The 15,297-nt window shown below is 44.7% G+C and overlaps 1 protein-coding gene and 1 non-coding gene across 11 annotated transcripts in view; one reads left to right on the forward strand and one right to left on the reverse strand.

Moving 5' to 3' along the window:
• Window positions 1-29: 29 nt before the first annotated feature.
• LOC105838911 (KAT8 regulatory NSL complex subunit 1) lies at window positions 30-12,388 on the reverse strand. 6 transcript variants are annotated; one of them, XM_012684839.3, is made up of 12 exons: window positions 12,198-12,387; window positions 8,057-8,478; window positions 5,880-7,707; window positions 4,232-4,734; window positions 3,787-3,978; window positions 3,439-3,673; window positions 3,113-3,220; window positions 2,906-2,981; window positions 2,629-2,788; window positions 2,194-2,417; window positions 1,974-2,108; window positions 30-1,499 (listed from the first exon to the last, which is right to left on the reverse strand). In XM_012684839.3, exons 3-12 carry the CDS (start codon window positions 7,430-7,432, stop codon window positions 1,353-1,355), a joined length of 3,333 nt encoding a protein of 1,110 aa, XP_012540293.1. In that variant the 5' UTR covers window positions 7,433-7,707; window positions 8,057-8,478; window positions 12,198-12,387; the 3' UTR covers window positions 30-1,352. The 6 variants fall into 6 exon arrangements, 5 of the variants coding, with proteins under 5 accessions (XP_012540293.1, XP_036142036.1, XP_028045180.1 ...); XM_036286143.1 differs by having other exon boundaries at window positions 11,602-12,387; XM_028189379.2 differs by lacking the exon at window positions 12,198-12,387 and adding an exon at window positions 10,937-11,443.
• Window positions 12,389-12,918: 530 nt separating this feature from the next.
• The window catches only part of LOC105838910, a 71,633-nt gene continuing 69,254 nt past the window's right edge, over window positions 12,919-15,297 (forward strand). For all 5 annotated transcript variants that reach the window (XR_004963058.1, XR_004963056.1, XR_004963057.1 and 2 more), the window contains exons 1-3: window positions 12,919-13,262; window positions 13,545-13,654; window positions 13,800-13,916. This is a non-coding gene — a transcript (uncharacterized LOC105838910). The remainder of the gene's footprint in view (window positions 13,263-13,544; window positions 13,655-13,799; window positions 13,917-15,297) is intronic.

Raw genomic sequence — 15,297 nt, forward strand, 5'->3', positions numbered from 1 at the left:
GCGACTTTAAGAATTCGTAGACATTTTACCTGGTTATAAAACTTTTAATACGAAAGAAAATACATGTAGTATCACAGACTATTAGAAAATTGCGAAATCACAGTGACACAAGACTTTATTTATGAACGCTTAAATTAACAAGTGAATATATACTTCACAAATTATACCAATGATAAGAACATAACAGTCAAAATACAGAAGATCATAATTTAACTAATAACACATTTTTAATATTAGTATGGTTTTTTCTGTTCTACATCAAATTTTCACACACTATATGTCAAGAATATCTTCTATAATACATAAATTTACAATTTTTCTTTTATAATTTTAATTTTTATAACATTATCCTTACCTGTATAAGAGTGTAATAGTAATATCTTAAGACACGACTTGGTCATACATGAAAATTAAAACAGGATTATCCTAATTCTAAAAAAATTCATACTTAACGAAACTGATTTTGACTGTTACATAAATTACGTTTGAGAAATTAGGTGCAAGAGTTAGGCCTGGTCTACAATACATGGAGTAAGCAAGGAGTAAGAAGAGTAAGGTAATTTCCTTCTGCGCTGTGATTGACTGAGTGTTAAGAAAAGCAGGAGTAGGAGTAAGACGAAATGAAAATAATTTATTTCACTTACGACCTTACGCCAGCTTTCTTACACTGAATTAACCCTTTTACGCCTGGTCTTACTTCTTACTCCATGCTTATTCCAGCTATTGTAGACCAGGTCTTATATGACGAACAATGTACAAGGATTTAAATACAAGTTTTGACATAATGGATAAAATTGTAACGTACATTAAGCATTTTTTAATCTTAACATCTCTTGTAGAGCGTGTCACGCAGACTGCGACTGTATTCTCTCTCTCACAAAATAGAAAAAGCACGTATATATTGGAAGGTACACGGTGCTACAGAACATTTTATTGGCACTTTTATTTAAAGTGAAGAGCTCCGATCGCAACATAAATACAGTTTTGTACAAAACCATTCAATTTTTCGTGAGATTCCACTTCTTTCAGAGAATTAATACTATCTATTATTTATGTAACAGAGCAGGAAAATCAATAATGCGTATCCTAAACGTAATACGAGTCTAGAGTTCTAATGCTTTGGCCAAAATAGCAATACTTAAAAAAAAGCAATCATAATTATTTAAGGTTTTTCCATTAATTTAACCAGAGAGAATGAAGTTATAAAATTTATATTTATAATACACTTTACAGGTTCGTAATTAACTTAAGGTGCATTGTTACATGACCGACAGGTATATATAACAATTGACAGGTAGCTTCTGCATATAGTAACGATGTAGACATACTGTACTTATTATGAGTTTTATATCCTATCTTTTAGCCGTCGGACGTATTCTCTCCTTTTCAGTGTCTCTATCGTCAGCTACCGTCCATTCGGGATCATTGGGATCCTCACCGTCTAAATCACAACAAGCCGATTCGGTTGAATCCGATTCGGGAGAATCCATTTCGACTTCCTAGAAACGTAGAAATACAAATAGTTAAATACAACCGTCTTCGTCGACCATCACCTACGTCCAATTGGTCGCTTTGCGAAAAAACTTTATTTAAGGTATTTGCAAGCTCTCATATATGGCAGTTGCGTGAACCAAGGAGCAAACTAGAGTCGTGTAAAAGATTCTATAACGGAAATGGAAAATACGTAATAATCACGTTTAACTTAATGTGAAACTTTTTCTCGTCATTTAACATTTGCTAATTACGTGTGTCTATGTGAGATGAAAAATAAAATCAATTACGTTACAGAAGAATATGAAGCGTCAAGTGGTACTGCTTACCGGAAATAGCCTCGAGAGGAGCCATGAAAGTTGGCTCAAAGTGTATATTAATAATCAGTACACTAGCACACACTCACATACATTTTATATAATTAAAATTTCTCACTTAGATACTCGATACAAGAGGTATCAGTAAAAGTACAATGTACGTACATCATCGCCCTTGTCTTCGTCGCGGGAGCATAAAGACGCCGACGAAGCTTGCCAGTGTCCGTCCGGCATCACTTCCAACATCTTGTCATAAATCTCTTCGGATAATGGGAATACTCTTGGCTCGTACGGCAATATCTGAAAATTTCAGGAGTGTTATGTTATGATATCAATGTGATATTTATTTAAACGAGATATCACTGTATTGCGACTTAGTGCTTACCTCGTTATCATCTTCGGTAAATGCGACCGTGGCATCATCTTTCCCACCAAGTTTTAAAGCGGGCATAGTGCGACGTCGCAGAGAGTTTTGTAAAGCAGACGGTCGGTGCGAATCTAAACCCGATGACTCTGTGTCCTGCACCTGAGACGGAGTGGCAGGTGGAGATGTGATTGGGGACGTCACGTCTCCACCAAAGTCACTGCTCGCGTGCGGCGACATAGGATCTAAAAGAGAATTATTTTTTTCCCATAAAGATATAATTTTGTTCATTGAGCTAACGTTATGTAGAGAGTCGTGCCAATGTCAAGATAATTTAATGAAATATCTAAAAAAAAGTGTAGCGAGTAATTAAAAAAAATAATAAACAGTTCAACAAATAATAATTTAGTAGTGGCATGATACTACAATAAATTTACGATTAAAGGCGAGACGTACCTGGCGTGTTCGCACCGCTGTCTGCTCTGCTGTCGATACGACGATTATGACGAATACGTGGTTGATTTGGCGTATTGAGATACGTCATAAAACGTTTGTATTCCTCACGTTCGCTACGCTCGTGCCTTAGGGCGATCGTCTCGTCCGACAAGTCTTCAAACTGACGGAATCAATGAATATAACATATATTACGAAAGAGAAAATGATATGTTACTTAATTCTTTCATTCTTGCCGCTTTTTGTACATATGAACGATTATCTCACATTATTTACTTACGTCACTGTCCTGATCAGGCCTGTGCATCACACCGTTTTTCACATCCATTTTCGTGGGTTCCTCGCACAGTCTCCATCTTTAATAATAAAATATAGAAAAATATTAATAAAACAATGCTGTTAAAATATAATACGGTAATAATGGTGTTAAACTAAATCTTGTTTGGAAGTTGGAGCAACAACGAATTATATAGATATAATATCTTACTTTGGTGTTAATATCTCCTTGTATTGTAATTTTTCAGGTCTAGTTGAAGCAGCGACGCTATAAGGGATGACTATATTGTCAATGTCATACGAGTTTTGTCGCAAACGCCTGAAAAGAATATCATAAGCGAGTTATAGTTTGCAAAATAATCTTCTGAATTGACACAATAATGGGGGTAATAACGGCTGATGATTTCATGAGTAGTAAACATAATCATTCTCCATTTTATGCTTCAAAGTACTCTGTATGGAAAACTTGGCGTGGGGATCGATATAGTGATCTCGCTAATGGAAAAGCAATTGATATGTGAACGTTACGTCGCTTACCCATGCGAATTGGAACTTTTTTCTTTAACAACGTTTTTCTCCGTCGAGGCAGTAACGTGTTGCAATGGAGAAGGCACTGGGGATGAGTGTTTGCTAGAACTTGAAAGCGCGCTAACGTCGTCGTCATCCTCAGTCGGCAACTTTGATACTTTTTTCTTGCTCAATCCAGGCACGCTTCTCTCATGGCTGAGATTTCTATTTCTCTTTCCATTTTTCAACACCTTTCTTTTGATCCCTACAAAAGTGCACGTTATTTCATACCGGGGAAAAAAGCAAACAACGGGAGTGACTCGTTCTTTTAATAAGTACGAATGATAGATTACAAAATGATATTCTCGTGATACATACTTGCTGTAAGGATAGTCGAGGAGGATTTCTTTAAACGCGCGGTGTATTTCGTTCTATTAGGAAGTTTCTTATTTCTTCTTTCGTTGCTATCTTTATCTTTTATTCGGGTAACTCGTAAATTGCCTCTAAACATTTTCTGCTGCCACTCCACTGATTTCATAATAGCTTCTAAATGTGTTCCATGTATAATTTCTAAAATAAATAAAAGATGTGATATATACAGCTAGAAAATTTTCGTTGCTAGTCCATAATTTCGAGCTTTTACTTATTAAAAAATTGAACGTTGTAGGAAAACCTAATCTGCGAATGTGTATGCGAGATATAAGTTTTTCTAGATTTTACATTACACACATATTTATATATCTTATATCAATATGTATGCGAATTGAATAAAGTTCCAGTTTAAAGAGAGGAAATTCTTTTTTGTATTCGTGAGTAAACATACCATCAGAGAACGACAACACCGGATGAAAATTGGGATCAACAAGTGCTACACGTTCCTGTACAGAAAGCTGTTCAATTGGTTCTTGTGGCTGCATTGGATCTAGCCTTCCTGTACATAAAGCACACGCAGGCAACACATGATCACAATTGCATCTCACTGTTGACGCTTTAGCTGCACGCTTCGAAACTTCGTGTAGCCTGTCCACTTGCAAAAGCTTTCGCTTTCTATAAAAATTCCATACAAATGGACGTGTCCTACTAGCTGGTAATTCATTCTCGGACGAATTGTATCGTCCAGTGGACCCTGGTAGGGCGCCACTATATCCATTAACGGTCTCCGCATTTTCGAGAACGACCAGGCCCTTCGCGGCCCTGATCTGCCGTTGCATGTCGTTATGCTGTCTAATTCTGTATTCTAAATCTGATATCTGTGCTTGTAGCCAGGTCCACCGTGATGCTACACCACCACGATCCTGTGCATATCTCCATGCTGCTCTTTTGGATCTGTGCAAATAATGTAACAATACGATTGGCCTACTGATTTGTAAAATTAAATACCATAACATTGTAGTAAACAAATCAGCGTAGCCCATTTAGGCACAAAAACTATACGAAATCCCAAGACCTTAAGAAGAATGGAGAAATTAAATAACAATTTACTTTCAACCTTATCTCACCTTACAAAATCAATTAACTATAATGTACACGATATTGTTACAGACAAAATGCATTAAATCCAAATACTAAATGTCAACTTATCACGAATGTGTTTTCAAAACAAATGGCTTCATAAATAAATAAACAATAAAGAAATCAGAACCGAGCCAAAAAATATATTTCGGTCCGTTTTCTTCTCAACCGCGACGATACTTACAACTTGTTAAATAAACTAAAAAATTAAAATTTCTATTAGGGGCCTTTAAATTAAGAAAATTATTCGCTTATTTTTTGCATCGAGGCGTTTTCGAATTATAAATGATTAAAAATTAGAAAAAATTTAGGAACTCTATCTAAAATCATTTAAATTAAGTGTAATATAAACAAAGCGATTTTCTACTACGACATTTAAGACCAACTTTTTGGTAAATTTACCTATCCGGTAAGCATGTATCTTTTTTTCTTAAATAAATAAAAATAGACATATATTTACCCGATAGATAAGTTTGCCAAGAAATTGGGACAACTAACCCATAAATAAAAATTCAATAGTTAAAATATTAAATAAAATTCTTGCTAAGAAAATGACAAAACCAAGTATACTCGATTTCAAAAGAATGTTTAAGTCATTTGATTCATGCTGTGTCGTATTATATATATAATTATAATTAAATTAATACTGGGTTGAATTATCTATTCAAAGACTTGGTCAATCACTTCAACAACTATACAGAATTCAGTTATTTGTGTAACTTGTCACAATTAAAAAAATAAAATTTTTTTTTCAAAATAATTTAGAAATAGATATTAAAGTTCCTTTCATCACATTCAAGTTGAATAAATACAACTTGTTTTAAATATTATTTCTTTTCCTTTTAAATAAACGTAAAATAAAAATATAAGTTGCATAAAACAGACAAAGGCGAACGCATTCGTGCGTTAATGTTAAAATAATAAAAAAATATTAAATCTAGTAGTCAAACGTAACTTACATAGAGAGACACTGTTGTTGCGCATTGTTAAATGTTTGCATTTCATCGCAGCTCTCTCCGCCACTGCTGGATGCCGTACAGTCCGAATCCAAGTTTGTCTCCACAATATGGTATTGCGTGGCCAAAGATCCGGCCACATTTTCCACTTCTTCACTGTTCAGTTTAACTTGAGGGGTACCGAACACTGGTTGACGATTACCGTTATTACCAGACGTACCACCCACGTTATCACGCGACCCTCCACCAAAGTATCGACAAACTCTTTGACGATTCACACTGTTACTCTGAGCGACGCACATCTTTTCAATTTTCTGCAGAAACGAATGCAAACTGCCGCTAATCTCGGGAAAGTTTCTCACGTTAGATTTCGAGCCGATATTAACTAATTCTTGTAGAAGGTATTTCTTTACTCCGTGATGGGCCAACTCGAGAACGCCGGTATTCTCCTCCGCCACGTGTCTGCCCATTATTCTCGTCTGAATTTTTCTCAGTCTTCTCAGTAGAAACGCGCATCTCCTCTCGATCTCGAACTGCTTCTGCGCGACGATATCTTGTTGCGATCTCAAACTGTTGAACTTTTGCTGCTCCACCGTGTCTACCGGGATATTCATGTTGTCGTTACAAAGACTTATTACGTCCACGTCGTTGAGTAGATCCCGTTCGAAGGAAGCGAAACCCTCCTCGGGCATGGCGAACATTTCGACGCTGTCGACCGCGCCTTGTACGGGCTCGCCACCGGTCACCGTGGAAATATTCTCGGTGCTCTCCGCACCCTCGATCGAATTGATGACCTGCAAAATCTCCTCGACGTTGTGCCCGATATCAGCGACATTCGCCATGTTGCATTGCTCGGCTGTGATATCGGTGCCGAAGGCCATGATCTGATCGACATCCAAATTCTTATTGTCTTCCGTCTCGGTAGCCACCAGGGGCAAGTCCACGCTCGATTTCAGGAAACCCATGTTGTTCGTTTGATCACCCATAGATGGGTCGTTCATTATAATGTCGATCGCCTTCCTTTCGGCGTGACCGGCGTCCGGCAGCGTGACCGGTCGCTCAAAGTCCTCCTCCTCCGCCTCTTCTTCCTCCTCCTCCGCCGTCGCCGCCGCCGCCGGCGCCTGCTGTTGCAAACACGCCGCACCGTTTCTCGCCGATCCGATCAAGTCGGACGTGTTCGTAAACGCGGACAACGAGTCGAGGTCGTTAGCATATTTGGAGTTAATGACATCGCGTATGAGGTCCTTTGAGATACCGCTCAAGCACTGCTCGTCGATCTTGGACGGTTGTACGTTCGCCGACACTACGAACTTGCTAAGGATCTCACGGTCTTGGCACACCTGCGTCGCCTGCTCGGCGGACAGAAAGCCACTCGCGGCTGGTAGGGTAGGGAGCAAGTTTTCAGGCTTTTGAGGACCGCCTTCCGTCAGAGCAGGGGCCATCACTGCCACTGACGCTGCCAGTGCCGCGGCCTCCACATCCAGAGGCTCCCACGACGTGCCGCAAAGTGCGCGTCCGCCGCTCCTGCGCTCCCCGTGCGCCGCGCTCACTCCCATTCATCCATTACTACGATCGGCTCTGTCCTGCGCCTCCCTTACCCTTCCTGCCTGCGCGTCTCTTTTTCTGACTTGACGGCGCGACTCTTGTCTCCCACTCTTTGTCTCCCAATTCTCTTTCTCTCTATTTGTTTCCGCTGTCTTTATTCTAATAAACAGTTTATCATTGGTGGCCTGTCATCATTCGCGGCCACGTAAATTACGTCGTCTTCGCGATATCTCCTATGTTATCCATCATGAATTTTCATCGTTTATCACAAGACGATATTGGATCCCTGCAAAAAAAAAAACAACAAATATTACATTATGCCTCCTTTTGCCTTTTACCTACACAAATTTTAAATAGACGAATCGACGGGACTAGCAGAAAAAAATATTACTTTTAATTTGGCAAATAAATGTTATGTATCTTTCAATGAAAAAAAAGAAAAAAAAAAGAAAAAAATTCAATAGCGCCAAGCCCTTTAATCGGTCGGGCTGAAACGGGGTTATCTATGCGTTACGCAAAATTACATAACATTTTTAAGCCACATAGATAACTGCCGCGCGCTCGCAGTAGAGAGATCTTTCGTTCGAATAGAGAAGCAGCCGTGAAATTAGGTACCCTAGTAATCTCCAACTCACTTGGTTTCCACGTTTGAAGAAGCAGCGTAGCATACTTGAAGTTTTCTTATAAGCGTGTCCTCTCGCACGACGTGAACGAAAATGTCTCGTTACAATAACGCGGCGATAACGACGACGACGGCGACGACGACGGAGTGATGATGATAACGACGATTCGCTTGCCGAGTCGTTGCAACGACGCTATTTCGTTTTAGGGCGACAAACTTCCCAGAGACGGCGGACTTTGTGCCCGCGCGCAGTAATTCGCGGCGGTCTTTCTCTTTTCCTTTTTCTCTTTCTCTCTCTCTTACTCCGCTCGCTGCGACTGGCGTCGACGACGTGGCAACTATTAAAATGTTCCCGTACGCACGAACAAGACGGGAACTGTCTGGTGCACCACGTTCCGCATACCGCTGCTCTTCTTCCTCCGCGTAGAGTGCGTCCTGGAAAAGAGAGAAGAGAAAAGGAGAGGTAAAACAGTACGACGTCTGCCAGGTCGTCAAAACCCGCCGCCCTACGCTCTCGTATCTCGCGCGAAAAGACATGCGCGCGCTTCCGCAGCGGCGAAAGCCACCGCCGCGTACCTGCCGCGCTCATTAGCCACTTAATTCCAGGAAAGCGTTTTACGGTCGAGTACTCGCGTACGTCCGGGTGATCCATTCGCGGATCCACGCGTCCCTCGCGAGATGCGAGCGCGAGAGGAGGGGGCTTTTGCTCCGCGCGCCAATTCTCGTTCGCCTCTTCTTTACGAGCGTAAACTGTGTGACTCCTCGTCGACTTTCGATTATAAGCGCTCGCAAAGATCCCGGCAGCGGATCTCTCGAGAGTTGAACGGTACATAGAGTGCAATGGAAACAGATTCCCCGAGCCGTTCAACAGATGAATCACGCACGCTTAACGACGCGTTACCGGAGTTTAGTTTTCAGACGGGATTTATCTTATCAGATTCCTACAACCGCACTCGGGAAGCTGTGTTTAACTTTTACAATTTTTACGTCGCCCGCATTTGAGAGTGATATCTTATCGCGGCCGCGAGTCGATCGTCGGCAAATACCGAACCGTGACTGACCGCGTCGGTCCTCGTCGAAGTCGGTCAGTTCGCGTGACGATCTCGATCGCGCGCGACCAAATTCGAATTTCCCAAGCGCGTTTCCGACGACGCGACGTTGCTATAGTTACAATGTTTGCGGCATCTCGGCGTGGATAATATTGCGCAATAAACGTAACCCTGCCCCCCCTATTCCTCTACCCTCATCCCTCTTTCCCGCCGCGGAATCTCGCGGACGAGCGCGAAAAATAAAACGGGGGCGTCGAGAGAAATAAAACGAGAATCGGCGGTCGGCGCGGCGAAAAATACGAGGGGGCGTCGAGAGAACAATTGATAGCAGCAGACGACACGCGCTCGTTGTCGAGGCGAGTCCGACACGTATACACAAGTGACTGAAGTGACTCGTGTCACCGCGTGATACAATACAAACAACGAAATCTCAATCGATACGACGCGGTAGTGTAAATTCTTCAGCCGTATACGAGCGTATTTCCATTTCTTTTCCCTTTTCCTTTAGGAGGAGCGGAGCGTAGCCTCGCGGCAGAGCCAGCTGATCGCGCCGCGATCGTGTCGCTTATCAATCAAATTCCTCTCTTCTCAGTTCTCCTCCCCTCTCCTCCCGCCGCCGCGGCGCTCCCTCTTATCGAAGCGTATTTCGCTATCAAGCGAATTCCGGCGCACGCGTCCGATCTTCCGATCTGTCGTGAATGTTGTTAAACTCGAGATTTTTTTGGAGGAGTCGTTTAAAAATCGCGCGAACGAATCCGCGGCGGGACTTCCCGCGTGTCTACTCTACTACACAACGCACAATGAAAAAACCAGAGGCACGAACGCGTCGCGGCGCGCGTGCAATCGCACCGGAAGCAGACCGATATTTCACCGCGGCGGAACGGCAATCGGGCGTACACCCGCGACCAAGTGAGAGACAAAGGGAGACGAGTTTCATGGCGAGAGGGGAAAAAGAGAGAGAGAGAGAAAGCGATATACGGCGAGAACACGGGACGAGGAATCGAGAGTGGGCAAAACCCCGAAAGGAAAAAGGATTCGGTGGGAAGAAAGGATAGGGGAGGGAGGAGGAAGGGGGAGGGAGAGACTTCGACCGGGAGTCGGCCGGCAGGAGGACAGGCGAGGGACGAGAGGGAAAGGGAGAGGCGCCAGAGTCGCGAGCGGAGGCCTGCCGCTCTCTCCCGAGGGTGCGAATTCTCTCCTCCGCTCGCACGGAGACACGCGCCTTCCGGTGCGATGCGACGTGCCGTAATTTCATCATCACGCTGCGCCGCACACGCACACGCACACGTCCGCGTGAGCGCGGCCGTAACGCAGGTAAATTAAAGCAGTGGCACACGGTCTGACGCATTACCACGTGATACGCTGGCGGCGGATTAATGAAAAAGAACGAACGCCGCGGCCGCGATCGCTTCCTCCTCGTCGCGTCGTCGCCGTCCTCGTCATCGTCCGACGTCGACCGCGCGCCGCACACCGCGCCGCTCCGCGCGCGCGGCGTCTACTTATTGCATAACGCGCCGCACATTTTTCGAGCGTGTGGAACACTCTGGCACGCAAGCGATCGGGAGCCGGCTGCTGCTCTATCTCCATCCGGCTGATGACAAAAACGGCAGTCGCGAGAGAAAGAGAGAGAGAGAGAGAGAGAGAGAGAAAGAGAGGGAGATCGGCTCGAGAATCTCTCCCGGAACGGAAAGCGCTCGGCGACAATGACGCGATGGAGCGGACTCCGTCCCGGCCACGCGAACGTAGTCTCGTCTAATAATGCTCTCGAATGGATCTCTCTCGGCGCCGCGCGCCGTCGCGAAAGGACGCGCCACTCCGCTCTACCGGGAATCGGCCACTATTACCTCCCTCTTTTCTGCCGCGACGACGGCGAGAGTATCGAGCGCGTTCTACGGCCGTCGTCGCCGAGGAGGAGTAACAGCAGCAGCAGCAGCAGCAACACGTCCGAACAATAACACGCGAACACGCAGGCGGTATGACCGACCGGGGGCCGCGACGACGACGACCGATATCCTCCCGCTCCGCTGCCGCTTCATCATCACCACCACCACCACCTCCTCCTCCTCCTCTTCCTCCTCCTTCTCGTCTCCTCCTCGACGAAGACGCCGTACAGGAACACGCCCGCGCGCGTTGTTGGCGTAAAAACGAGCGGCTCCCTCCACGGTGGAGCCGCCACCGAGAGATGGTCGGAGACGAACGGTCGGTCGTCTCGCGACGTACAATGGCGGAGCAAAAAACAGGCAACCCGAAGGTAGTAGTCGCTTCCCTCGGATTCACGGGTTACAACGCACGCTCTCCTTCCTTTCTTGCTCACTCGCACTCGTTTGCGTTTCCCTCTCTCCCTCTCTCTAGCTCTTTTTTTCTGTCTTCCTCTTCCCTCCGCGCGCTCAACCTCGCTCCCTCTCACTCGCTTGCTTGCTCACTCACTCCCCCCGCTCCCCTCTACCCCTCACGCTCTCTCGCTCTCTCGTCCGTTCCCTCCCTACGTCTATCTCGCTCACGCTCTCACCTCTTCGTGGCCGGGCTCGGCATGCTCTCTCGTGGGATAGCGCCGCAGGCTTTAGCGAGGGAACGCTGCCTGGGCCCCGGCCCTACGGGGGCCAGCACTCTTGGACGCGACACCACCTCGTGCACGATATCGCCGGTAGAAGCCACGCACCGATATACCCAACTGCGACCACGTCCGTCACACCCAGAAACGCACCACACGATAATCCCGTCGTTCGCGCTCGGCTGCTCTCGTCCACCGCCGATCTCCGTTTGCGAGGCGACGCGCGCGCGTTCTCTCCTCGCTCTCTTTCTCTCCCAATCGGTATCCTCTCTCTCACTCTCTCTCCCTCTCTCTTTCCTCTCACGTAATTGTCGTCACGATACGTCGTCGTCGTCGTCGATCGGCGGCGCGAGTCACTACACCACCGCTTCCTCGCTTCCACGCGCGAGAGAGAGGAAGCACGCTCGGGGCACGCACGGCGCAAAACGCCTCGAGATAACCGTCGTCGTCGTCACACCACGCGCGCGGATCAGGGCACACGCACGCACATGCACATGCACATACACGCACACCAGTTAGCGTGCGCGCGCGCGCGCTTTCGCGCGATCACTCACGTATGCACGGCACACAGCCCGTAGTCGGCGGTTCCTCTCGGCGGAGCCGCTACACGAAAAGTCGCACTCGGCAACGACGGGAGCTATTTATCAATAATATATATAGGAAGTTCGACCAACTTCGCACGGCCACCATCGCCTGCCGTGTGATGCCGTCGCGCGCGATCGACCAATACTGCAGCGCCACTGGCCGGATGTGGCCTTCGTGGGCCACGCTGGCCAATCGGATTCGTTTGCCGTTGCCGCAACGTCCGATTCTAAAGTCCGATCCGCAAACTCGCCGCGACGGCGCGACGGCGCGAACGCGCGCCCATTCCGGACTGGTCGATTACGAGAGCGTTTCGCGCGGGCGCCAAATTTGAACCGAAAAACTCGCCTACGCTCGATCCTACTTCTTCCTCTTCCTCTCTCTCTCTCTCTCTCTCTCTCTCTTGGACATATTTGGTAAAATTAATACGAGTGTCCCGTGTCCCGCGAGATTCCGTCTTCGTTGCGGATCGTGACTTTGTTTCACGACTTCCGCTTGCTCCAAATATGGCATTGCATCGTAGCCGCGCGACGTAGGCGTCGTAAGATTGCCGATCGCAATTAAACGACGATCGTGCGTAACAAGGATACAAGATTGGCAACTATTTCGCAATCGACGTTCTATATGTTCGTAAACAGGAAGCGTATTCTGCGATGACAATTAACAATTAATAATTAATACTCGAAATACCTATTAATGTTCTTGTTTCTTGCTGTCACGTAAAACCGCCGTGCAACGTGGCGCAATCGATGAGAATTACTCCGCTACTATTGCGCGAGGGTCAAGCGACCGGTGACGTATTGCACCTGTCGATCGAGACTTGCATCAGATGGACGGAAAATGGAATATTCTGATTTATTCGCTGATCCCACGATTTACATATTGTCGCCGTTAGATGTCGCACCGAGTGCCACCTAGCGTCCCGATTAGTCGATCGATACGAGGGCGAGACACACTTTTGGTGCCGTACATGCGTGGATGGAGAAGAAGCTGTTCACGAGTTATCCATTGTAAATCGTGGAATCCGGAAGATATATGTAATGATTGTCGATATATATACTTTTCAACTATTGATATAAATAGTTAATTTATTATTTACATAATACGGCATAGAATTTATAACTTTTGTAAAGAAGATTAAAATAAAATTAATAATTGTTTTGTCGGTACTTTTGAGCAGAATTGAGCTGTATATTTCAAGTTACGTAAACTACACGATTTTTTTCTCATATAAACAATACAGGCAACGTAAATTATTATATAAATTAGATAACAATACAGAAGAAAGGAATTCATAAATTTGATCGATCGATTTTTAGGTTAATCGCAGTTGGTAACCGACGCTTATTCGGTATAAAGAACTTACCTACAGATCCATATTGATGATATCATTGAGCGAAAGGTGGCGACACAAGTCTAACTTGACGAGGTAAGCGTAGACGTGTGCATTGTGCATCTGGATTTTCACTTTATTAGAAAAGAACGTTTGATACGTGTGTAATTCGTGAAAGTGATTAATAACTCTGCACTCAATTCGTTACTGTTTCAACTTTATTTTGACCTGCCGATGGAAGATTGATGGGATATCATTGGACTCCGTGGTCGAATCGCTTCCAATTTGAAGGGGATCGAGTGTCATAAAGATGACGAGAAACGGAAGTGGATGGCAGAAGTCAACTTGTTCGAGCAAGGTCAGAGATTCTTATTCAATAAGTAATTTTACATTTTATGTTCAATATAATCATAAACATTCTTATTTCTTGCGTTGAAGCTAGAGCATTAATATGTCGAATGATTTCGTGTGCTCTCTGCGGCTAATCTTTGCGTCGTTTCTCTTTTCATCTCCGACGTATAATTGTAGGTTACTTTTAATTTTGAGTACGAAAAATATAACGCAGCGCCTCTCGCATAGAGGCACTGCCTCTCGATTCACGTGATTAATAAATCTATATTTCTTGCGAAAGGCTTTTTTTATCGCACATGTTACGAATAATTAAGTGTGGAAGGTGAAATTTAGAACTCTAATCGCGATCTGATCAAGGGAGAAATGTGATCCTCAGACACGTTTTATCGTGCCGCTTTAGAACGTTATTCTCAGAATAATTTGCATAAAGCCAAACAATTTTTCTCGCAGCTGATCGGCGTCGTCGGAAAATTAAATAAAATCGCTCGCCGAGAGGCGATTTCGTACATTCGTACATACGTTTCGCGAAATTTCGAAATACGTGACTGAAAAACGCTCAGGAATAAGCAAGGACGGTGAAAAAGGGAAAGAGAGAAAATGGGAGAGAAACGTAGATGCGGATAAATTGAGAGGGAGGAACGGAAAAAAGGGGAAGAGGGAGGAGGGAGAGAGAGAGAGAGAATGGAAGGGACGAAGAGGGAGAGGGAGAGAGGGCGAGCGCGCGAGAGGGAGATATGGAAGCTAGCGTGAATATTTTTACCCAAGCCTGTTAACTACACTCTGTTATTTTATCTCACGTACGCGGCTTTCCTACTACCACCGTCGCGCCGGCGCTGGAATATAAGTTTTAAGGCGTGTTTTGATAGCGTCAGGGCGTGTCAGCCGGGGCTTCCTACCTAATGGATCGCTTCTTCGCTCGTTCGTTCCGTACTTTTTCAAGAGTGCACAGCTCATGATACCGCGAAACTTTCTCCCTCCCGCCCACCCGGGAGGTATTCGATGATGCACCTTGCGCTTTTCCACTTCTCAGGAAATTTCATTCGTTTAACCCTCTTCTTCGCGGCGCACGCGATAACCGCAGGACACTTGTACGTCTATCACGCGATCGCGGAATGAATTTTTGCGAAAACTCCAAGTTTTGAAAAAAAGACAATACGTTTGCATTTATACGTACATAAATTTTACAATATAATTTTTAAAAAGATCAACGTTACGTATCTTATTTTACACGTACAATCAATTTTTCCCTTGCAATAGAAATGGATGTTTGTAGATTCCAAGAAATAAAAAAAAAAATAATTATGAAGACTTTTAATTTTTAAAAATTATATCTTAATTATACACGGAGAAAGATTTCTTTATATTTAATAAACTTTGTTTGACTATTC

Source organism: Monomorium pharaonis, chromosome 4 (assembly GCF_013373865.1).
Source record: "Monomorium pharaonis isolate MP-MQ-018 chromosome 4, ASM1337386v2, whole genome shotgun sequence".
Lineage (NCBI taxonomy): Eukaryota > Metazoa > Arthropoda > Insecta > Hymenoptera > Formicidae > Monomorium > Monomorium pharaonis.